General features: G+C 40.8%; 1 protein-coding gene across 16 annotated transcripts in view; it reads left to right on the forward strand.

The window, feature by feature from the left end:
- The window catches only part of TTLL5 (tubulin tyrosine ligase like 5), a 284,194-nt gene that overhangs the window by 207,184 nt on the left and 51,572 nt on the right, over positions 1–25,438 (forward strand). For 10 of the 16 annotated variants that reach the window (XM_040477756.1, XM_040477758.1, XM_040477763.1 and 7 more), the window contains 2 exons: positions 4,818–4,931; positions 7,869–8,086. In XM_040477756.1, the coding sequence (XP_040333690.1) occupies positions 4,818–4,931; positions 7,869–8,086 (332 nt within the window). Of the gene's footprint in view, positions 1–4,817; positions 4,932–7,868; positions 8,087–25,438 lie in introns of those variants that run through there. The other 6 variants (XM_040477764.1, XM_040477757.1, XM_040477760.1 and 3 more) reach the window with 2 other exon arrangements.

Below are 25,438 nucleotides of genomic sequence, written 5' to 3' on the forward strand. Positions count from 1 at the left end.
CGCTTGGATGGCTCGGCCGGCTGAGTATCTGACTTCAGCTCAGGTCATGATCTCATGGCTCATGGGTTCGAGCCCCGCATCAGGCTCTGTGCTGACAGCTCAGAGCCTGGAGGCTGCTTCAGATTCTGTCTCTCCCTGTCTCTGCCCCTTCCCCACTCACACTCTTTCTCTTTCTATCTCTCAAAAATAAATAAACATTAAAAACTTTTTTGTAATTTTTAAAACAGAATGATATCTGTGTAGATTTTTAGCATATTTGTCTGAAGGCATAAATATCTTCTAAAAAGAAAGAAAAAGAACAGCATTAGCATCAAATTATGAGCCACCTTTTCATGGAACACATGCTGTTTCTTCCCAGTAATCAAGGAAAGATAAGGAAATTATCATCCTCTCAAACAGACTGATGGAAATGTAATTGGCACAGTCTTACCAGGGGGTAGTTTGAAAATATACATAAAAAAGATTTAAAGCAGAAACAGCAGCCTTCTGAGCTAGCTATTCTACTTCAAGGAAATTATTTTAAGGAAATGATCCAGCACATGCAAAAAGATATAAATAACATGATGTTTGTCAGAGCACTGTTCTTAAATAGCAGAACAGACTGGTGACAACCTGCGTATGTGTATGTGTGTGTGTAGTTTCAAAATAGAAGTGTAACATTTTGGGGGGCCTACTTTTCCCCCCACTTAGATATCTCTTATGAACACAAATATAGGTTTGTATTACGCTGTGTCAGTTTATAGTATTCTACTGTTGGGTGGTTAAGTAATTATGATGAACTATCATAGAAAATATGCAGCCATTTAAAACAGTGATTGGAATCTACCCTCATAGATATGAAGATATGCTCAAGTTAGATATTTGAATGAAAAAAAAGGTCTCCAGAACATCAGGTATCATATAATCCTATTTTTGCAAGCCCACAGAAATATGTGCGTGTGTGTATGTGTGTGTGTGTGTGTGTGTGTGTGTGTAAAATAACTTCATATATACACAGAAAAAAAGTATAAATGTTACCAGAGGTAATCTCTGAGAGTGGAATTTGAAATGACTTTTAAAATGTTTTCCTTTTGTAATGAACATGTATTAAGGAAATTAACACGGGGGTAGCTGGGTAGCTTAGTCAGTTGAATGTCCAACTTTGGCGCAGGTCACAATCTCACGGTTCCTGAGTTCGAGCCCCACGTCGGGCTCTTTGTTGTCAGTGCAGAGCCCACTCAGATCCTCTGTCCCCACACCCCCCCCCGCACCCCACTGTCCCGTGCCTTCCCTGCTTGCATGCCATGTCTCTCAAAAATAAATAAAAAACATTTAAGAAAAAATAAATTAATATGTTTCAAAAACAAAAAGACAAAAACCCTTGGGCTGCCAACCTTCTGTGAGTGTGTGTGACCAGTGTTCAAATATTGCTGGGCATTGAAGGAGAAAAAAATAGAAAGCAAAGCAGAATCCACAGCCATGAGTCTAAATTTGCCATCAGACTATCAGCCTCTACCAATGTAGGACTAATGGGTTCTGTTGTTAGAGTGGAAGTGGGGGCTGCTAGTGAGAGAAGGTTATCTGTGTGATGTCTTAAGGCTATTTAATTTATTTAATTTCACTGGGTTTTCTAGTCATGGACCGTATCCCTGGCCTTAACCAGCTGCCTCATGGTCGGACTTCTTCGTCGTAACACACACCTCACCCAAGATCTGTTCACTTGTCTTGATTCTCTTGAAACACCAACTCAGAGACTACTGCTAGAATCTTTGGTTTTATTGGATGACAGAGTCCCGGGAGTATATCTAAGTATCTGTTAAGGACCAGCATGGTTTCCCACATGTGCAAGCACAGTTGACTTAGAAATTGCCTGAAACACAATGGTTTTTGTTGGTTGGTGAATAAATTGTTCTGTCCAGGTAAGCAGCTGTAGACACATCCTTGAGAGCAGATCATTTGAATTAGTAAGAGCCTTCTGTCTTAATTGCTAAAGGAGACAGAGCCTCTTTATTGATTTAAGAAACAAGGAAATTCCAGAGGCTGTCCAGTACCTTTGGCCACTCAAAGCTCGATCTCAGGTACGAAGCTCGATCTCGGGTATTTGTGTCGCCAGCCTCTCTCCGTGTGAACAGTAGCATCTTCTGGTTTCTGCCCCATCCCTGTGAGGGTTACATACAGCACTGCCCCCTGCCTTCTCAGCAGTACCAGATGTTGTACTCTGTTCCTCTTGCTCGGCCCCCGGTCTTGTCCCAGCCGACAAACACTGTGAGTGGAAGACAGCCAAGAACTCCATACAATGTGAGACAAAGGCCTTTTGGAAGCTTGCTTTTGCTAAAATAGAAACAGCTACCCTCACCCTCACCTTGGCCCCCAGCTTTTTACAACATCACATGATTGCACAAATGACACAGTGTGTTCTTTGCCTTGAACAGCTCTTGACTGGTTGTGGTCAGGTGAGTGATCAGCATCTTACATGCTCAGGAAGATACACCATCCCAGTACTTGACCCGCCAGAGAACAACATTCTAGAAGCAGTTTTGTGTACTATGTAATGGGAACTTAATCCAAGTTAGGATGGAACTCGGTGGGGAGACTAATGCATAAAAATGTTTGCTTTTATGGAACCAACGTAAAAGGGGTACAAAAAGACACTAACCCATTGAGGTTAAGGTTAACATTTCCCAACCTTATCTCCCTTAATTAAAAGAAAAGTGAATGTAGAGAGTTATTTCACTACAAAGAGCTATCTAGCTCCACTCCATCACCAATAAGCCCAAGTAAAGACAAAAAGAAGTGTTTTACTGGATGGAATTTAAAAAAAAAACCTCCCAGAATTTAATCTCTGAACAGTATTATCTTTCTAGTAAGAGAGCCCAGATCTTGCTTCCCCATAACCTTCCAAGTTGCAGTCTGTGTTCTGTCTATCAGAAATTCCTCCTTCCCACCCACGAGTACCCTTCTGTTGTGGGAGAAGGAGGGCCGTTCCAATCTTTGGCCTGGGGCCAAGCCAACCCTCAAACTGTGGTTTTCTCTGAGTCTCCTTACTGAAGCATGGCTGTTTCCCACACCCAATAAAGAAGCAAAAGTCTTGTATATGTTGACCAGGTCTTGAGTGGAGGCCAGTGCTTACACAGCTCTCACATTCCCAAGACATTGACTGATGACGGTGTAGCCCATTCCCTGGGCTGTTAACCCGCAAGTGCAGAGTGCTAACATTGTATATCCAGACTCGCATTTCTTAGAATTTATATGGAGAGAACTTTATCTATTCTTCTATCCATTTATGAATGAATATCAGGACAAAACAATTCACATCATCTATTGTTGATGGAGTTGTAGGACTGGAGCCAATACATGGTATGAGAGGCTGATTTCTGCCAATAGTCTAATGAATTCATTTATATATCTGCTTTTTAACATTGCCTGAGTATTTTCGTGGGTTTCTTTATCAAATTTGATTGCTTTAATCTCATTACACTTAGCCTTGGCTTTGGTGAAATACCTGGGAACTTGTCTACATTACTGACTCTTGGGAAGTTTGGACAGTACAGAATTGTGATTTCATTGTCCATTTGGTATATTAGAGTGTGATGACTAAATAGCTGAGAACCTAGAAGCTGCTTTACTGTATTTGGGAAGAGTGTCTGCTTTTTTGAGATGCGGTACACTTGCATTATATTAAGGCTTAAACAAGCTGGACTTATTGGTAGATTGAGGATTATATCTCAGTTCAGGCGTCCATTTCGCTGCATTTAGCAGACCCTCCCTTCTGCCCTATGCCACCATAGCTTAACAAATTAGAATTTTTCTTTTCCCCCATATAATCAGAAATCTAGAGTTAGGCCCTCCTGAACTCTATGGTACTGTCATGAGCCCATGCTTCTCTTGTCTTTATCCTTTACAATCCTTAGCAAGTGACTTCCACCCAAGGCCTGTCCACCTGATGCTAGCTGGATATCCATGTTCCGGATGGGAGGAAGAACAGTAAAGGGCAAAAATTGTGTCCTAACCCAGTTTGCCCCCTTTAAAGAGCTTTCCCGGAAGGTGCACATGGTTATTCCTAAGTACAGGAGAGATTGGGAAATATAGTTTTTTTAAGTGGACACACATCATTACCCAAACAAAAATTGGGGCAGTATTATTAGGAAGAAAGAAAGAAGTATTAGTATCCAGGCAAGTGACAGTCTCCTAAGCAATAAATCCTCTTAATTTCTTCTATTTTGTTATTTGAGGTAAAAACTGATCTTATCACTAAGGAACGTTGGTGTCTAAGGTCCTGCCACAAAATTTGCATCTAGGAAGATGAATTTATTTTTGTTTGGGATCTACAGAAAGTCTTGCTTACATTTTGTGGCTAAGTATAAGTTGATCACAGATAACACACTAGGCACTATTCAAAGTCCAGACAATGGTCCTATTACAAGATTACATCTCTGTAGAAACACAGACTTGACTATTTTTTTGCATAGGAATTTGGTTGTTACTAAAAAAAAATAAAAATGAGTAGTAGTTACGAGTTTTCTTACTTTCATTCATGGGGTAGATATTTATTAAGCGCCTGTTATGCACAAGGCATTCTACTAGGCACTGTGCATGAAACAAAAATTAATCAGATGTCATTCAGGCATCTGCAGCGTGCAATGTCCAGAAGGAGAGAAAAGTACACATATCAGTGGCTGTAACCCAAGGTAGAACGAGCTAAATGTGATAAGACACACACAAATAAATTGTTACAAGCATTCAGAAGAGGAAAAGATTATTCCTGCCAGAGAAAATTGAGTAAATATGATCTGGGGAACCTAAACATATGTTTTCATTTTAAGCGTTTGCTTTCACAGCTAGTGAGCATCATCGTAAGACTAGAAAAGTATGTTGAAAAATGCCCAACCAGCTGCCATTCACAGACCCTACAGAGGCAGACCTGCATGCCATCGGATCCTCAGCAAACGGAGGTGGGAGGCTGGGAAGGAATGGAGCATTTGCCGAAGGTCTACAATGCGCCTGGTATTTGGTCTACTTCAGGAATCCTTGATTGAATGCCTGGGTGATATTGACATATGGGGGGTCTTCATTTAACCCCCAATAATCCAGCAAAGTAATTGTAATTGCCTGTGAGGAAGCTGAAGGTCAGAGAAGTTCACTAACTTGAAAAGGTCACCGTTGATAAGTGCCAGAGCCTACATTTGAGCCCAGGCACGTTTGGCTGCAAAGCCATGCTGTTCTTCACTTACCTGAGTCTCTGCCTTTCACTGATGACCAACTCTGGATTTGTAGGCATAATAAGTGTTGAACAGTGAACTCCTTCAGCCCCGTCTAATGCTGAGTCCTGTACCCACCTGGTTAAAACTAGGACGCCATTTGGATACTTTGACTAGTACCCAGAGTTAACTTTGTTACCTGCTTAAGTCTTAGGAGAACTTGACTTTTTTTTTTTTTTACCCTTGAATGATTAATTTTTGTAATAAATAACTACAGATGGATGGTACAAAATTCAAAAGGTTATAAATGATATGTAGTGAACAATTAGTTTCCCTCTTTCCTGGACCCCTAGCTAACCGGTTCTTCTCCATGGAGGTTCCTAGTTTTTTGTGTACCCTTTCAGAATTGTTCTATGCACATATCAACCTTCTGTGTATGTGTGTGTGTTTCTGTGTGTTTTGTGTGTCTGTGTGTAGGGTTGTGTGTATTCTTTTTCCTTTTTTACACAAATAGGAGCTTACTACACTCACACCGTTCGGATCTTGCTCTTTTCATTCATTTTTTGTTTGTATTTAGGAGTCCCAGCAAGACTTTTTAACAAAAGAAAAAAACCTCAGTGATCTTGAAAATATGGTTAAGTTGTCACCACAGCAACATATATTGAATGGATGTTTTCTTTCTGATGGCAGTTCCTTTACAACACGAAAAATCGCGCTCAATAAGGAATATTTTCATTTCCAAGAGCCCTTTGCTAACAGTGGCTTTTCTTTCTCAGCTCCTCATCCAGTGAATTTGTTTATGGATGGCTGCTATAGAGCTCTTCAGCCCTGCTTGGATTTCTAGTCTCCTCCCCATTCTGAAAGGGGCAACTTTCACTCTTCAATCTAAGCTCGTGTGTAGGGATATAGTAGTGAAAATAAACTGACAGTAACCCTCTCCTGCCTCCTTCCTTCCTTTTAGTTGAGTCTCTCCCACAGATATTGAGACCCTCAGATATGGAAATGGTGTTTGAAAGGAATAGATTTGTTTTTGAGTCTGTCTTGCTGTACCCCATGGTTACTTGTCCTCGGAAGGCTTGCTGGAGCAGAATCAGGGCTCCTGGGCCCTCTTGGACCATCTGAAGACCTTCCCACATGTATACACCCCCCAATGCCTCCCTCCTGGCTTGGCCCATGGGCTTGGGTCTTCCTTTGTTCCCCTTCTTCCGGTCAGAGTTGGAGGTGAGGGAAGAGCTCTTCGGGTTCCCCTTTGCATGGTTTGTAGAGATGAAGAACATCTCAGTCCGAATGGTGCATTTGAAAATGCTGTAACCCTCTACTTCTGAAATTGCTTTGTTCTTTGTTAAGCCTGTCAAACACATTTACTCTGCACAAGAGTCTCTGATCCCTCTCAGACCTGCCTAGCCCAGGACCTTTGGACATATTTCCCTGAAATGGGACATTCCAAGGCATGAGTGTAGAAGGATTGGTTAACATTTTGCTAAAGCTACCCAATTTATATTTTTTATATCTTAAAGCATGAAAGTCATAAAAGACAAAAATAATATTAATAAAGTCTATCTCTAAGGTGAATGCTTCCTAAGAGCATCTGATCTTACCCTTTTGGCCTGGCCAGAAGGAAATGACATTTCTCCATGTCTCTTTAAATGCAGTGTCTTCAGATGGAAATCAATTGCCAGAAATCTTTTTAATAAAAAAACCTTCTGTATTTTGCCAATTGTATATTTTCTCTTAATATTATTTCACATTTAAAGCTTTTGTAACGCATGCGTATTGAAGGCAGTGTTAATAGTATGGAATGATCAATAGCAAAATTTGTGGCCTCCCCCAAAGAAAACACCAATTGCTAATGAGGTAAATAAGTTATAAGAATTTTTTAAGCATCGACTTGAGAAAGTATACCTTTACATCCTAACTACAGACATATGTTGGTGTTTGTGACATTTAGATGGTGATTTTTAGGTCTTTATTGATTTGTAGGCTTACCCTCTAAGCAAATACACCTTTGTATTGATCTTATATTCATACAGTAACTAGCATTCAGGTAGTGATTTTACTTCGAAAGCATTTTAAAATGTAAAGTCTTATGTTAATCTTTAAGTCAATGAGGTGTTAAAGAATTCTGCAAAGAGTCCTCAAGGCCACACATGGTCTGGCTGTTCTGTTCCAGCCTCCTCTCTCCACCTCTCTGCTCAACGTGCCCTTGCCACACTGGCTTCTACCCACTCCTCATATGTGCACACCTTCTAGAAGAGTTCTGAGCTCTCTGAGTGGGCTGGAATTGAGTCAAGCTTCAAGCCACTTTTGTTCCTGTGCTTTATTTCCAGTACTTGACACCCAGTAGGAGACATTCATTAAATATCTGTTGAACTTAACAGTGAAGGAAACGAAGACAGAGAGACCAGACGCTTTTCTAATTTCCACAGATGGATAATACATAGTACCCATATGCCCTGATTCCCAGCACAGTGTACTTTCAACAAGACCGTCTCAACTCTCTCCTTCCAGACCTCTCCGTTCTCTGAATCTGGACCTACACTGGCAGTATTAGAGAAATTTTTCCTAAAAAATTACTTCAACAATTTCCCTTTTCCTTTTGTCCCACTTCAGGATTACAACCCAGTTACTCATTTATAGCAAATGGCTTATGAAGGACATCTCCAACGACCTTTCTTTTTCTCTTCCTTGTAGGCCATCTTTGGCAGCCAGACACTACCTAACTCCAATTTATGGACAATAAATAATGGTGCAGCTTGCAGAATTTCAAGTGCCACAGCTAGTGGCCAGAAGCCAGCCGTTCTACCGCAAAAAGTGGTGCCAGCTCCAAGTTCTTCCTCCTCGCTGGTCCCCAAGCCCCCAGCCAATCACAAACAAGTCCTCAGGAAGATGACATCCCAGAAGGCCTCCAAGTAAGTTTTCCTTAATCTCCTGTTCAGTTTCTTCTGAGTCGTATCCATTCTGTGCTAAGAGTACTCTTCGTTTATGAGGCCTTCAAAATCGTTGGTACTGTACAGAAGACAAGAACACCTTGGGGCGCCTGGGTGGCGCAGTCGGTTAAGCGTCCGACTTCAGCCAGGTCACGATCTCGCGGTCCGTGAGTTCGAGCCCCGCGTCAGGCTCTGGGCTGATGGCTCAGAGCCTGGAGCCTGTTTTCGTTTCTGTGTCTCCCTCTCTCTCTGCCCCTCCCCCGTTCATGCTCTGTCTCTCTCTGTCCCAAAAATAAATAAAAAACGTTGAAAAAAAAATTAAAAAAAAAAAAAAAAAAGAACACCTGATGGGGACTGAAAGTTAACTCTGGTTCTCAGCCTGGGCTGAGAGTCACCTGGGGAACTAGTGGACCATGCTGAAGTTTGGGCTGTGTACCCTGTGGGAGGGGCAGGTGCTGCTCTTAGGTTCTCCGGGGATTGTGATGAGCGCTGATGGCGGGGTTCAAGGTCACTGCCAGTGACTAAGTCTTCCAGCCTCTGGCAGGAGCTACCATCAGACAGTGCACTGGGTAACAGTGCTGAACCGTGGGTTTGGAGAAAGGAAATGCAAACTTCTTCCTGATGTGTTTTTTTCCTGGTCTTTCTAAAGAGTCAGATTTTTTCAATTTCATCTAAAATTCTGTATGCCTTCCCCCTCTCTTCCCCGCCCCCCCTCCCATTCACCTGTATTCCTTGTTCACTCTTAGGGATTTGAATGGGAAGACACTGGATTGGGATTTCATTGAGGGGGTTAGGAAGGGGCAATTTGTGGTTGAAGGCCAAGAGCACAGTGAGAAGGAAGCCGTATGGCTCTTCAGCCTGGAAAAAGTAGAAGTGAGCCCTCAAGGGTGTAGCTCTGGAGCCAGACTGCCTGTATTCACACCCTCACGCACTAACTGTTTACTAACTGAAGACCTTTGGTCGGTTGCAAGTTACTTAATCAGTTAGCCTCAGTCTCTTCATTTGTGAAGCGGAGATAATAAAGAGGATCTGCTTCACAGAATGTTGATAAATACTAGCAGAGTTAATACATGTAATACTTTGCATGTAGAACATCTAGAACAAGACGTAGCACACAGAGGAACTCAGTGAGCCTTAATTACCATCATAAACATTCTGGAATCATGCTCTCTTCCTTGGGTTCAGGAAGCCCTCAGGTAGGAGAATCAGTGAGCCGGATGTGCATGTTGAATTTGCCAGTATGCGCCTTGTTTGTGGATCCTCTGAGTATTGCCAGTATCCTGAGCTGGCCCGTGGTGGCCCATTGGGTCCGGCTCGTCTGCTGGTAGGGAGGGGGCCTTGTCAGCAGGCAGCAGGACCATTTGCCGCCCTGAACTCAGTGCTGGCAGGAGAACTCTTCAGCCTTTTGAGATGAAATTGCGGCTCTATGGACAAACTTTGCTGCATTTTTGTGGTTTCTTCTCTCTGACAGGCAGGAGTGTGGGAAAACCGGAAACAGCTCAGCACCAAAAATGCACAGAAGAGGGGAAAAAGCAAGATTTCTTCAGAATTTAAGAAATATAATCCAAGTATCAAAAGGCATGCTGTAAGGCGTTGTTCCAGGAAATAGTTTCCAATTTGCCTTTAAAATTCTAGCACAAGTCTCTGAAGCTAAGTAAGTTAGTACTAATGGAGACCTTGACGTTCCTTCACTTACGTGTATAATGTAGTGTCGTGGGGAGCCCCACTGTCTTTAATAGTCTTCTGGCTTTTAGGAAAAGGAATGGCATTGTTCTTATTTGACCTGACCCAATGAAAAGTTCCCTCTAAGAAGTATTCAGATAAAGGTTTTTTTTTTCTTTAACTAACCTTTTTATTTTATAATAATAGATTTACAGAAAAATTGTAAAGACAGAACACATAAAGATAGAAACACCCCATTTTCCCCATTGTTAACATCATTTATTGCCATGGTGCATTTGAAGAAGGTACTACCCTGAGAAACTGTCATTGATACGTTATTAAGAACTAAACTCCATACTTTATTTGGATTGATGAAGTTATTATTATTTTTTTAACATTTATTCCTTTTTGAGAGTCAGAGAGATACCTAGCGCGAGCAGTAGAGGAGCAGAGAGAGAGAAAAGGGGGCACAGAATCCGAAGCAGGCTCCAGGCTCTGAGCTGTCAGCACAGAGCCCGACGTGAGGCTCAACCCATGAACTATGAGATCATGACCTGAGCCAAAGTCGGACACTTAACCGACTGAGCCACCCAGGTGCCCCTTGATGAAGTTATGTTTATATTTAATCTGGAGAAACCTTTCACAGATCCTTGAGTATCAGTCGATATATTCTTATGTTCTAAAGTAATTCATGTTCCTAGCCAGCCTAGCAAGTTACTTAACATTTATGTGACCTCGTTTCCTATTTAAAATGGGAGTAGTAATAGTACTTGCCTCATGGGGTTATCAAGAGGAACAAATGAATTAATGTCAAGCACAAATATCATGCCTGGTACATAATGTATGCTAAATAAGTGTTAGGTGTTATACTGTTATCATTTAGGTTAGTACTGGGATGTCATTTCAGGAAATTTTCATATAACTTTTTACTTTCGTCTTGCAAGATATGTTGCTTCATTTGCTAGGAGCTCATTTTGGCCTTTATTCTGGCTCCGTTCAGATTAATCAGGAACCATCAGTTATGAGTGGTGATACTGAGTCACACTCGGGAATGCCATAGTTGCCCCAAGAGACACAACTAATGAGAAGTTGTAATGAGCTTTTGACTGCGCCAAGCCCTGTGTTTTGGGGTTGAACTTCAGACTTCTCCTAGCACAGAAGTTGGCATTGGACAAATATAGAAGCAATTTCCAAGAGCATCAAAGTTTCCACATCCTAGAGGGTTGAGTTTAGAGAACAATAGAACATAAAAGATGGAATGTCGTTTGGAGTCGGTGCAAAGGGAGTTGAGAATCAGAACAGTGGGGTCCTATTTCTTTATGATAATATTCAAGTCACTTTCCCTCTAAAGGTTTCAGTTTCCCATCTGTAAAACAAAACCACTGTCCCCACTGAATAATTAACCAAAATAACTGGTTTTCTGTCTATTCCATTGAAAGCTTTTTATGAGCACATTTCTTTTTTAATCTTGTTGCTTTACAGCCATTTCCTCATCCCCTCTTGGCCCACAAGTTCTTTGTTATAGTCCTCAAATTCATATATTTATATTTCCTTTAGCTAAATCTCATTTGTCAATTCTGTGGAGAGGAAGATTTAGATTTTTTTTTTTACCCTTTCCATAGTGCCAATAGCCTTTCTTGATTTTCCTCTCTAGTGTTTGCAACACTTCATAATTTAGTACCCACTTCAGATCCTCCTTTTAAAACTATTTGTGGTATTTCTTCCAAACAGTCAGCTGAACTAAGAGGAATGACAGCCTAGGAACAACTACGTGCATATGAACTGTGTCTTCCTTGTAAATGACCTTTTCCTCAGAGCCAGACTCATACTCTCCAGGAACATGGAGAAAGAAACCTAAGGAGATTAAAATTTGCCAGGGTCATGGGCAAAACTCACAGACTAGAGATAACTTCGGAAGGGCAGAGTCAAAGCTGTTGTACCTGGGGCTTCTCTGAGGAAAAAAAACTACGAAAGAAACACCAGGCTTAACTAAAGTGCTTTTCTTTCAATAGCTGAGATTACCTTTCCTTGCCTAGGTTTTAGGATATTCTACAGCAGGGTGACCTCAGTGGCAGTTGAAGGTAACTGCTTGTTCTGTGTCAGCACCCAGGACAGTGGTGTTTGTTAATGGCTACTGGGCATTAGGAAGGGAGGAGAGAAGCCAGGAGCCCAGCAGTGTGGACAGACCAGTACCAGTTCATGTGACCTGAGCATGTGTGATATTAGCAATATGAAGAAAGATGCTCAGAGATTAACATCAGACACATATAAAAATAAGGGTCAGGTTTAAAAAATATGCTATATCTTTTTTTTTATTATTGAATATTCACTTTAAATATTTATTGTAGTCATTGGTTTTTTTTGTTTCTGTTTTTGTTTTTTGTAATTTACTTCCAAGTTAGTTAACATATAGTGCAATAATGATTTCAGGAGTAAATCCAGCGATTCATCCCCTACATATAACACCTAGTGCACATCCCAGTAAGTGTCCTTCCTAATGCCCCTTGCCCATTTAGCCCATCCCCCCACCCACAACTCCTCCAGCGACCCTCAGTTTGTCCTCTGTACTTAAGAGTCTCTTATGTTTTTCTCCCTCCCTATTTTTATATGATTTTTGCTTCCCTTCCTTTATGCTCATCTGTTTTGTATCTTAAATTCCACATATGAGTGAAGTCTTATGATATTTGTCTTTCTCTGACTAACTTATTTCACTTAGTGTAATACACTCTAGTTCCATCCATGTTGTTGCAAATGGCAAGATTTCATTCTTTTTGATTGCCGAGCAATATTCCATTGTATGTATGTATGTATGTATATATACATATGGATAAAGTATGTATGTATGTATGTATGTATGTATGTATATACATATGTATATATACAATGGATAAAGAATATGTATACATATATATGTATATATATGTATACATATTCTTTATCCATTTGTCTGTCGATGGACATTGGACTCTTTCCATACTTTGGCTATCATTGATAGCATTGGTGTAAATATTGGGATGCATGTGCCCCTTCAAAACACCACACCTACATCCTTTGGATAAATACCTAGCAGTGCAATTGCTGGGTCATAGGGTAGTTCTATCTTCAATTTTGGGGGGAACCTCCATACTGTTTTCTAGACTGGCTGCTCCAGTTTGCATTCCCACCAGCAGTGCAAAAGGGTTCCTCTTTGTCCGCATCCTCGCCAACATCTGTTGTTGCCTGAGTTGTTAATTTTAGCCATTCTGACAGGTGTGAGATGGTATATCATTGTGGTTTTGATTTGTATTTCCCTGATGATGGGTGATGTTGAGCATGTTTTCATGTATCTGTTAGCCATCTGGATGTCTTCTTTAGAAAAGTGTCTATTCATGTCTTTTGCCCATTTCTTCACTGGATTATTTGCTGTATCTTTTTAACATATGAGTCATTAACATGAGGCAAAGTGATGAGCAGTTATAATGGTCCAAAAATAGGTTCTTGATGTGAGGATACAAGATGTCGTGTCTTCTATCAGCCTTTTAGCCTTTTTACTTATGCATAGTTTCAAGAAGTATGATTGAATCTGTGGCGTTCCCATCCTTAAATACAGGATTTTCTAAATTATGCATTTCCAAAATATATAATGATAGGCTTTTAGTGCTGAAAGATATAAGATTGCAGGCATAGTGCAAGGCTATGAGTGTAGCAAGGCACACAGCTAGTCAGTGGCAGAGCTAAAGCCGAATCTGTGTCATCTACTGTGTGCCAACCACAGACTCTTCCCAGTAGACCACTGATTTGAAAGACCCCCACCAACCCATTCACATCCATTCTGTACAGCAAATGACAGGTTAATCGTCCTAAAAAATTGCCTTTGGGAGAATGCAAAGTAAGCACTTAGGAGCTCACTCCCCTCCCTTTCCACACCAATTTTACCACTTAAGTGACCACTGAAATACTCAAAAGGAGGAAGAATTATTACCACTCTCATACTAAAGTGTGGAGAGAATTTGTGCTAAATGTAGCATGAAAAGGATTGAATTGAAGAACACTACTAAAGGCTTTTATATACTCTCTTCCTTATGAGAGTGAAGTCTAGGAAATGGGTGAGAGGCTTGGAACCCACTCATAACACCCTTCACTCTAAGGGGCAGGGCCTGGAAGTGGGAGAAGGGAGGGCTAGTCAAGGAGCCTGCCACTTAGACTCTTTCCTCCATAGGCCCTCAGCATGTGGACCTCAATAGTGGCATTAGGAGATCTTAGGGTTTGCTTTTGGCATGGATGATGACATCAGTCAAAGAACTGGGTCCTTGTAACCACACCTACCCAGAAGTTGCCACTGGTGTGTGTGTGGTCCAGTGGGGAGGAGAAGTACATGAGAGTCATGGAATGATGGGCCTTCCCTTGGTGATTCATACCTGGGTAATTTAAACTAGAATCTTCTCATCCCTGCCACTGGGATATTAAAATGGTTATTGAAATGGGACTCTAACTGCTGGATATTTCCCTCCTCTCACTTTTCTTTATTATCTGCATAGGAAAATCCCTTTTTAAAAGATTTAGGTAGGATCTTATGGATTTTGTAGAATCCGTATCAGTTCTTCCATAATCATGAGCCTTTAACGGCAAAGTTAGACTTTCCTCTCAGAGGGTGAGCAAATATTTAAAAATCTTGGGGCCTATAGCTTAAAAGAAAGCTCCATGGAGAAGATTTAGGGGAGCTGTCAACCCCTGAAATCCATTAAAACAAGCAAGAAAACAACATTTTAGAAAATCCCTAATGTGTATTCTTGACAAAAGTTAAGCATAGAGTGCATTGATGTGTAGAGCTTCAAAAAGCTATCTCATGTAGACAGCAAGCAGTCTGCGTTCAGGGAGGATATGAGAAATACCTAAGTGAAAAATTGGGTTAACCACAGTGAATTGGGCACTGTAGAAAACTTAATTAGTAAAATAGAGGACAGATTTCAAAAATTCTTTCAAAATTCTGAGGAAAAGTATACAAAGGTAAAAATATTGAGATAAAAGGTAGATTCTACCTAAAATAACAAATTCCAGAAAGAGAAGTAATAGTCATTATTATAGGCAAAATAGACCCAACATAAGGGCATGAGGGTTTTGAACAACATAATTGTGAGATTAAATTAATAGGTACACAGTTTTGTGCCCTGCAGAGCTCCCATGGAATATTCTTCAAAACTAGAACAGGGGTACCTAGGTGGCTCAGTTGGTTGGGTGTGTGGCTTCTGCTCAACTCATGATCTTGCAGTTCCTAAATTCGAGCCCCACATCGAGCCTGCTTCGGATTCTGTCACCCCCTGCCCCCATCTGCCCTTCCCCGGCTCGCACTCTGTCTCTCCCTTTCAAAAATAAGTAAACATTAAACAATATATTTAAAAAACTGGAACATTTCAACTGAATCCTCAAAGAATAGAAGCATACAGACCTCATTCTCAGACTACTTTGCAATAAAATGAGATATTAGAATAAAAGTCTATACAAAATGCCCAAATAATTTTGGAGTTTTTATTTTTTATTTTTTTAATGTTTATTTATTTTGAGAGAGAGAGAGAGAATGAGAGAGAGAGAATATGAATCCCAAGTAGGCTCCATGCTCAGCTCAGAGTCTGGTATGGTGCTCAAACACACAAACCTTGATGTCATGACCTGAGCCGAGATCAAGAGTTGGATGCTTAACTGACTGAGCCACCTAGGCATCCCTAAAGCTGAAATATTTTTTAAAATAATGAAAAGAAGCATATATATCAAAACTTAAAGTTGAAATGTAACCAAAGATGTACTCAAAGGTAAATTCGTAATCTTAGTTATTTTCATTGTTATAATGTAGGAAGATTGAAAAGAAATTAACGAAGACACAAATGGCAGATTGGCTTCAACTGATATACTAGCTTTGGCTGATTACCGAGAGTGTTTTGTTGACAAGAGTTATGAGCACTTCTCTGAGCCTGGCAAGAAAGAGTGCTCTGATAGATTAGTAATGTCTGCCGCAGGTAGGGAGGATGAGTGGTTAATGTGCACACCACATATTTGTCATACCTGAACTAAGCTTCCATCTTTTGAAGTTAGAAAAGGGTCAATAAAACAAAGCTAATAAAAAAAAAAATCAAAGGAAATCAAGAAGAAAACCAATATAAAGTCAAAAGCAGCAAAAAAGTTATATTCAAAACCTTATTTAGTTTGGGGTAGGGGGACAGAGAAGGATAAAATAAACATAGCTCTGCCAGACAAAGAAGAGAATTAAAAATAAGAAAAATGTTTTAAAAGTAGATATAGGGGAGACTGAAAATTTTGAGAACCCTGCATAATTATGTGCTACTAAATTTTAAAACTGAATGAAAGGTAATATTTTCAAAAATATGAACTATGGAGATTGGTTCTTGACTAAAAAGAACACCCAAGTAGAACAGGGTAGCAATCTTAAACTATCCAAATTGGTTCTTAAAGAAATGGGGTACATGAGTAGGCCTAGGAAACAATTTTAAAATATCATCTTTAAAATAGTTCTTTGAACCTTTTTTCCAAAATCTTTGGAGGCTTCCAGGTGCCTACACAGTAAAGTTGAGAGTCCTTAGTCTGACAGGAAAGCCTTCTGCAAAATGTCCTCTATCCTGTCTGCAGCCTTTTCTATACAGTCTTACAGTGTGCTCCACACACGTGCTTCCATATAGTGTTCCTACATGCTCATGTTATCCCCTCTTCCTCATGCCCTTTGCCCTCTTGAAGCTAAGTCCTGTGTTTTATTCAAGATCAGGTTTTAATTTATCACCTTGATGCAGCTTTGCCAAGAGCTTCAGCTAACTCTACCATCTACTTCCTTGTCTAATTTTCCTTTTTATATGTGTTCTTCTCATAAGCCTCTAGGGACAGATATCTTGTCTTTACCCTTTTATCACATATGTACCGAATGTCCATTATGCAGGGCATTGCTCTAAGTATTGGTAATAACACCAGTGGACAGGACAGACACAAGCCCGGTTTCCATGAAGTTTATCTTTAAGAGCGGAGAGAGAAATGTATTCCCTGGCCCCTGATCTAGCTTATATTCATGACAAGGTCACAGGAGATGGTGGTGGAGGAGACAGTGGTAAAGACAGAGATGTGCTAGAGACGGTGGTTGGGGTGGTGGTGGTGACGTGGTTTGCATATCAAGGTGTATGTGTCAGGGATGACCAAATAGCAATTATCCCATCATTACTTATTTATACTGCATAGAGTAGAGTAGAGCAGTAAAGCCCAATTGCTAACAGCCCAGGATTTCATATTAGATTTGAATCCAAGCGCCTTCATTTAATTGACTGTTATTTGGAGCTATCTCTAAGCCTCTGTTTCATTATCTGTACAATATTACCTACGTTGAGGAATTGTTCTTAGGATTAAATGAGATCAGGTGTTTTCCTGACATATATCAAGTGTCCAGTGCGTGTGTGCTGGTACAGTTATAATTTCTGCTGCCACCACTGTGCCCTATTAAAAGAAATTGCATTCTTGTTGTTAGTAAGCTGATACTCGTAAGTATGATTTGGCTCTATCTGGCAAGGCTATGGAAATTCAAATGCATTCTGAGATCCTGAATGCTAATAATGCTAATGACTATTGAAGGCAAGGGCTTAGCTTCAAATAAAACAAAAGATTAGATTTGGACACACTGACTCCCAGTCAAGTTGTCTCCATAAGTTCACACTTAATACTCTCCTTCTGCTTCAAATACACTGCAGTGATAAAAAACACCAAAAGGACCTAGCTGACCTTCAGAACGAGGGAAGCCTCTCCTTGGCTCCCAAATGTGCAGAAATAGCTGAGGACCAGTGAATGAGGCTGAAACAGCAAGCTTTCTGAATTCTGCTTTGGGAGCAGGCAGTGACAGCCCAGAGTTCAGCCCCTGTAGCATGTTGGGGCCTAAAAGTTCCCTCCCTACCCAAGAGGAAAGACGAAGAAGCCAGGCTCATTAATTGGCAATAAAACAGTAATTTTTCAGCTGGGGACGATGTGGCCCCAGAAGACATCTGGGAATGCCTGGAGTAATTTTTGATTACCATAGCTGGGCAGGGGCGAGGGGTTTCAATTGGCATCTAATGAATCGAGTGTAGGGATGCTGGTAAACGTCCTGAAAAGCACCTGATAGTTCTCCACAACAAAGAATTATCCAGTCCAAAATGTCAGTAGCACCAAGATACTATTGGAATGCAGTGGGCTCTCCTAATGGGAGACTGATGAAACTGACATGGACCCATTGCCTGAGGCCACATCTTTATATGAGGCTGTGGGCCTACAGAGTCAGGAGGATAATGACACACCCTTGCACCTGCTCATGTTTCAAAACTCACCTGGATTTCTAAATATGACTGAGGCAAGAGCACTGAAATACCACTGGAAAGTCTGGTTCTGGACTAGGGTGATGGGCCCTAGGTGGAAGCAGTTATAAAAACTTCTGCCAGGGAGGGGTGAGCAAATACAGAGACAAGGGAAGAAATGATTCCTATTCAGAATGAGCCTACAAACTAAAGTTGCAAAACACATGAGTAAATCTGAATCTAAGAAGGATTGCCAACAAAGCTGACAACTGGAACATGAATTCCTTAGAAATGAAATTAACATTTTTGAACAGCCAGACATGTTAGGTCCGGTATCTGGTAGGCTTATCTTGTAACATGTGATTCTGATCAGAGTATCAGAAAGGAAACCTGAGGAAGAGGTGGACAGGTTACGCTTTAAGAAATAATAACTGAGACTTCTCTGGAATTGAAGAAATAAATGAGTCCTCGGCTAAAATATTCATCCCATGTACCAAAATAAATGCACATCTAGACATATCATAGTGAAACTGCAGAACACTGAGCATAAAGGGAAGAGTTACATGCTACTTGAGAGAAAATTCACAAAGGAACACAGAATCCCACATTCTTTTTTTTAGAAATAGTAGGTGGCAGAAAACAAGAGCTAACAGCTTCAGAATGTTGTGGTGAAGTAACTTTCAGTCTAGAATTTTATACACAGCTAAACTGTCATTCAAGAGAAAAGCCAAAATAAAAATAATTTGAGATATTCAAAGTCTAAGAGTATACCACATGACCTTCACTGGAAGAACTAGCAAAGACTGGATAAGATAAAAGTGAACACAGAAGTGCTGGATAACATGAAGCAGTGAGGGGCCAGACTTTTATTAAGTGATAATAAATGCTAATGACTGTAAACATAATTGTTGGTCTTTTAAAAATATAAAACATGTTTGGGACAACAAAGACAAGACTGAAGGCCAAGAGGATTCAGTGGATGGCAAAAAGATAGCAGGTCTGTGTCAAGTTCTAAGGGCAAGACAGAAATATTAAGGGAAAAAAAGTGGAAAAAAGAACTAAATTTTACGCTTAGAAAAAAAATAGCTAAATAATTGATATATACTCTGTAGCTTTCAAATCAACAGAAGGAAAGAGAAGAGAATGTAGAAATTTTTGAGTCCAGTGGAAGGCAGGAAAAGAAAAAGTGGAAGGCAGGCAAAGGAAAAGGATGGTAAGTGGAAAATAAAAACTAAGATAGTAGAAATATATCCAATTATATGAGTAATCACACTAAATGTTAACAGGATTATACTCTTCTATTAAAAGATAGATTATGAAATTGCATTTTTTTAAATAGGCTTCACATCCACTGTGGAGCCCAAAGTAGAACTTGAACTCACGACCATGAGGTCAAGACCTGAGCTGAGATCGAGTTGGACACTTAACCAACTGAGACACCCAGGCACCCAGAAATTGTACTTTTTAACATGTTCGGTTGTAGCCTGCTTAAAAGAGAGATACCTACAGTAAAAGTTCACAGTGCGAAGCATTAGAAGAAGGTAAACCACGCAATACTAATTAGGGGCATGAGTATAGCAACAGAGAAAATAGAATTAAGCAAAAAGCATTCACTGGGATGAAGAAAAGCACTGGTACGCAGTTAGCATAATAAATTCAAAATCTATAAATCAAATGCTGATAACAGTATAAAGAAATGTTGGAAAGTTATTAATCATAGTGGGTGATTTATTTAAATCTGCTTCTATCAATAACTGATAGGTGCCTCATACAAATTTCTGAGGATTTGGACTATCTGAAATATAGAATAACAATTTGCTTTGGTAAGTGGCTTTTCATGTTTTCTGACCACCACTTATAATATTGAAAAAAATACATTTTATATGCAACCTAGTAAAAATATCTAAATTATGTATATGAAATAAAAGTTTCACAAAATATTATTTCCTATTATTTGAAAAATGCCGATTGGGTCCCCTAAATTGATTTTGCAACCCCCTTACGAGCCACAGGTCATAGTCTGAAAAACATTAATAGCTCTGCATAGACTCCTGCATCCAGTAGGGAGAATATACATTCTCTTCGAGGATATGTTTACAAAAATTCAACACATACTGTCACAAATGAAGGCTCCACACATTTCAAAAAATCTGTATCCGTTTACACTCTTCAACAGTAAAAAACATTTTAATTAGGAAAAACCAAAAGGTAATGTTTAAAAAAGACTCGTGTGTTTGGAAATTTAAAAAAATTCAGTACGTAATACCCAGCTGTTAGGTTATCATAATGAAAATCATAAAACACTTAGAAGTGGATGGCTGTGGAAAATGCTACGTACCACATTTGTGGGATAGCCAAAACTGCTCTCAAAAGTAAACCTGGAACTTTGAATTTATTAAAAAGACAAGAACGATTGAAAATAAGTGAGCTAATCATTTAACTTGAAAAACTATAAAAAGAACAAGAGCAAATTAATCAAAATCAAAATAAAATAATAAAAATACAGAAATCACCTAGAACAGCCCAGCACGTGGGAGAACACGAGAGAACAGTGCCTCGAGCAGTGTTTGGCACATGGTAGATACTCATTAAATACTGGGTGAAGGAATGAATGAAACTGACAACAAATGGTAGACGGGGTCACATCTAGAAAGACTAATACGGTAAATTTAAAAAAGAGGAAAGACCCACATAGATAATACTAGGAATGAAAAGGAATAAAACAACAAATATAATGGATCGTGGGTTAGACAATGTGTAGTATATTTATAAAATGGAGCCTTATGCACCACTACTGCACAAAAGTTGACTTCACAAAGTGCTTCTTGAGTTGGTCTTGTTTTCAGACCCAAATTAATAATGTTCTAATTGTTGTTTGCCAAGGATTAGTATATTAGCTTCTGTTTGTGAGATGCATACATAATCCCTGGACTGATGGATTAAAGGAGGAAGCACACATACACCTACGTGCATGTAGGTTGTAAGGAACATTGTGAGATGTTTCATCTGTGAGTAAACATTTGCTAAGAAGACTCCAGAGTACTTGTCCCTTTTGGAATTCAGTTCTATAACCTAACTTGTGCCTTGAGATTTCTTCTCTCCTTTGGGAGTTAAAAGAAGTTTGGTTGTCACCAAAGTTTTATAAAAATGAGCAAGTGCGGGGTTTCTTTTCAGGACCTTCACAGATGCCACCATGCCCGTCTGCCACAGCCCTGGCAAGGTCAGCATTTCGAGCTCTCCTCTTCCTGTGAAATCTTGAGCACTTTTCTTTTGTGGCTCCTTCCTTCTATAGAAAGGTCATCCCCGATGTGGTGGCATGAATCCAAGATAAACTTTCACTTAAACCATTGGAACAGAAACCTGGTACCTCTGTGTTAGAGATGTGGAAAGCCTTGAAAAGAACTCGAAGAGAAACAATATAGCACCAAACCACAGTCAATCTTGTGAAGTAATGAACAAAACAGATCTTAAAGAAAGGATATCACTTTCAGAAAAGTTTCCACTGATCAAAATAATGGGGAAAAAAGAACAGAGGAAACCACAAATAAAGGAAATAAAGATCCACGAAAAAGCACGTCCGAAGCCTTACCAGCAAAATGGATAGTAGGGATTTTGCTTATTATTACCCTCCTTGACTGGCGATGATATGTCGTATAGGCTGGCTGTATGGTGTGCTCTTGACGCCAGTGGCATTCCTAGCCAGCTGTTTGATTGGCATTTATTTCCCAAGTAGAGACCGGTACTAGGAGACATCTTTCAATAATAAATGTAGGCACTATTTCGGCTTGTAGGGATACTATTTACTTGTAATGCATTCCCGAACAATGTCTTTGAGAGGCCCAGGAAGGCTGTTCTTCCTTACTCAGGGTAGAAATAATGCCCATGTCAGGCCTTTTCTTGGACTTCAGGAAAAGGCAAGAGATCAAAGGAGTAAGTGGGAGTGGAGCAAGTGACTTGAATCCCGGGTTAGAAAGTAAACATTTAATACGTAAGGAAACTCTTCGGGTACTAGCCATGAACACATCCCAAGGAAAGAATCTGCCTTCGTTGAAAAAAGCATGTCATTATTAATGGAATTCTTCTAATTAGAATTCTTGGTTGCGACTAGCGTGCTCCTGTTCATGGCTACATCATATCTTGTTTCAGTTTTGACGTGGCTCTGGTAACCGGGAAGCCTGCCCTTCGGCAGCTTTTGATAATAACACGGTTCGTTGTGTGGAGAAGAGTCTGAACTAAGCCCATCACCACAGTTGAGGTTGTAGGAAGCCTCAAACTCCCAACCCTGGGCTATATCTCCTATTCTGCTGTCTTCTGGAACCTATACCACTTCCAAGAAGAGCAGTTATGGAACACTACGGGACTGCATGGTCACATCTAGCACTCTCCTTGGTTTAAACTCTAACTTTTGTATGTTGTAAAATTAACGGCACCTGTCTTGTCCCATCTTTTCGGTATTCCTCACTGCAAAACTCAATACTTTTATAAGGCACTTTCCTGAGTTCATCTTTTGGTCTTCATATTCCATATGTTCCATGATCGGAAAACAGCAGGTAACAGAGCTGCACCAAACACACATTTAGCTTTGCACGTTCAGCTCTTCAGAGAGAAAGAGACTGTATGGTTTCAGTGGCGGCCGACTCCGTGTGATGTTCTTCTTGGGGAGAGCTGGGAGGCGCATCGTTTCTCCCATCAGTCTCATTTCCCATGAGCCTCTTGTGTAGGACGGACATCCTCTGTGCCGTGTGTAATTCTCATGCTGAAAGACATGTGTTCTATGACAAGCCAGCTGCTTCATTTGGTGCACAGTTGAAGAAACGGTGGTTCATTCTGATACTGAAAAATGTGTATATTAGATTTATCGAGAGGTAGTTTGTCGATCTCAAATGAGACCTCTCTTCTAAGAGAGTTTAAGAGTAGTTGTGACCATGAGATTTCTGCCTCATAGGCCACCAGTTGACTACCTTTTGACTTTAATAGCAAGTTGCTGTTAACTTCCAGGTTCTGAGTATGTTGTGGACATTCTCCTATTTAGCACCCACATTCCATATTCAGTCAGAGTCACTGCGTCACCCGACTTAATATTTCTGTACGTGGATAAGCTTATAGTGAATGCAAGGATGGTTAGCAATTCTAAGTAAAAATACCAATTCCAATAAAAGTTAATGTTTGTTTAGCCATTGATATAATACTAGATACCGTGCTAAGATGTGCCTTACAGTCGCCATCTTCCTTAATCCTCAACAACCCTACGAGGTAGGTCGTGGTAACTTAATGTTAAAGGACAGTAACTGACTCAGACAAGCAGCTGACTACATAAGGAGTTCCTAAAACACAGGCACTCCCAGGAAAGCTGCAAAGAATTATCGCAGAAGCAGATCAACAAGCGCCCTAAGTAAGCTGTGGTTCAAAAGTTCTCACTTAGGAGTGGGTTGACCAGAGGCTGGAATGTATTTTCCCAGGGAAATGATGCTTGCATGACAAAAGCGTATTTACCCACGATGTGCCTGAAGTAGTAATAACATAGACCCAAACCACTTTGTGTACCAGTGTTTTCATGGAAAAGTCCACTCTGAATTTCCTCTTGAATGGCTGTTGGACACATTTCTCCACCGCGGGGGGAAATGGGGCGCCTGTGCTAGAAACAGTAGGCTCATTAGAAGTGTTCGAAGTTTGGGGCGCCTGGGTGGCGCAGTCGGTTAAGCGTCCGACTTCAGCCAGGTCACGATCTCGCGGTCTGTGAGTTCGAGCCCCGCGTCGGGCTCTGGGCTGATGGCTCGGAGCCTGGAGCCTGTTTCCGATTCTGTGTCTCCCTCTCTCTCTGCCCCGCCCCCGTTCATGCTCTGTCTCTCTCTGTCCCAAAAATAAATTAAAAAAAAAAAAAAAAAAGTTGAAAAAAAAAAAGAAGTGTTCGAAGTTTGAGTCAGCAGTGGCTCCCAAGGCCTGTGATGGGAGTTGATGGAGAAGGCAGGGTGGAAGAGTGACAGGGGATGGACAGAGGGAGAGGAACAGGAGCCAGCCCATGAAGGTGAACGGTGGGATAAGAATTCCAGAGAAGGGGGGAAAAGAGGAAAAGAATTTCAGGGAGGAGAAGAGAGGAGAAGGAGTTTAAGGATCCAGACTCACTAGTTCTAAACACCCAGGGACTCTGTTCTCCCTCGGGTAGCTCCTTGTTTGCTGCTTTTGTTTCTTCTACTGGCTCTGCTATTTCGCCTGCCTGGTTCCCTTTTGCTGTTCTGCGCCATACTGAGACCGGCTTCGTGGCTTTTCTTGACGCGGCTGCCCCTAACCCAGGCAAATGGCCCTAAGGGTTTTTAACCTCTGTAGAGGAAAGAGCCCATCCTAGGTTCTGGAACTTTCCCTTTTTCGCTTGGACCTGGAAGAGCCAATATCAGCTAGAGATGCTTTGGGTAGTTCTTTGGGTCTATAAAGGGCTGAAATACAATGGATAAGCATTCCCCATGTAGCTATTCAAGGTTGAGGCTTGTGGGACAAGGGAGAATTCCCTGTGTTCCTTTCTCTCCTGTTTGTCTCTACCATTCCCTTGTCCTCCAATGAAAGTGGAAAGGAGTGGTGGGGCCGCGATCACAGCTTGCTGGAGGGGAAGGGGTCCAAGAGAGTGTGATCCTTGCATCACTGCTGGGGTGTGCTCTCCATCAGTGAGGAGGAGTGGGGGGGGGAACCCCCTGGGCACCTAAGCGTCTGCCAGCGTCTCCAAGTGCTCTTCGCATCACCTTCCCCTTTGCCCACTAGTCAACGTTTTCCTCACTTCTCTGCTGATACAAGTCACTTGGACACCTGGGAGCTATAAAAAGCCTAGGTTCTCACACTTTATCCCGGACCCACTGAGTCAGAATCTCTAAGGGAAGGGCCTGGAGAGCTGTGTGATTAACAAGTGACCCCAGGTGGTTCCTGTCAAGGACATTTGACAAACACTGCTTGACCATCCCTCCATCTTGCTGGTCTTTAAAACTCCTCGGACATTCTAAACCCCTTTCTGCCTCAGGATCATTATACATATATTCTATTTCTTCTCCACAAAAAGCTCTTTCCTGATCCCTACTCTTGGCCAATAGCTACTTCTCCTAACTTCATGACTTTGCTGAAATACGACAGTTTCAGAAAGACCATCCTTGACCACCGGTGTCACATCTCAATGAGGTTCCCTTGTTTCATTCTTTTTTTAAAAACACTTCGTGCTGTTTCTCCTTAGCATTTATCACATAGTTTGTCCCTTATGTCTTTGCCTAATATCTGCCTCCTCACTAGTACCAAGCATGGAATACTTTTTGCATGGATGAATAAATGGACAAACAGTGTCAGGAGAAGGGTTCTAAAGGTTGGATTGATTGCTGCTCAAGAAATAAAGAACCGAGTGTATGAA

The sequence above is a fragment of the Herpailurus yagouaroundi genome, unplaced genomic scaffold (assembly GCF_014898765.1).
Source record: "Herpailurus yagouaroundi ecotype Mexico unplaced genomic scaffold, PumYag 141, whole genome shotgun sequence".
NCBI lineage: Eukaryota > Metazoa > Chordata > Mammalia > Carnivora > Felidae > Herpailurus > Herpailurus yagouaroundi.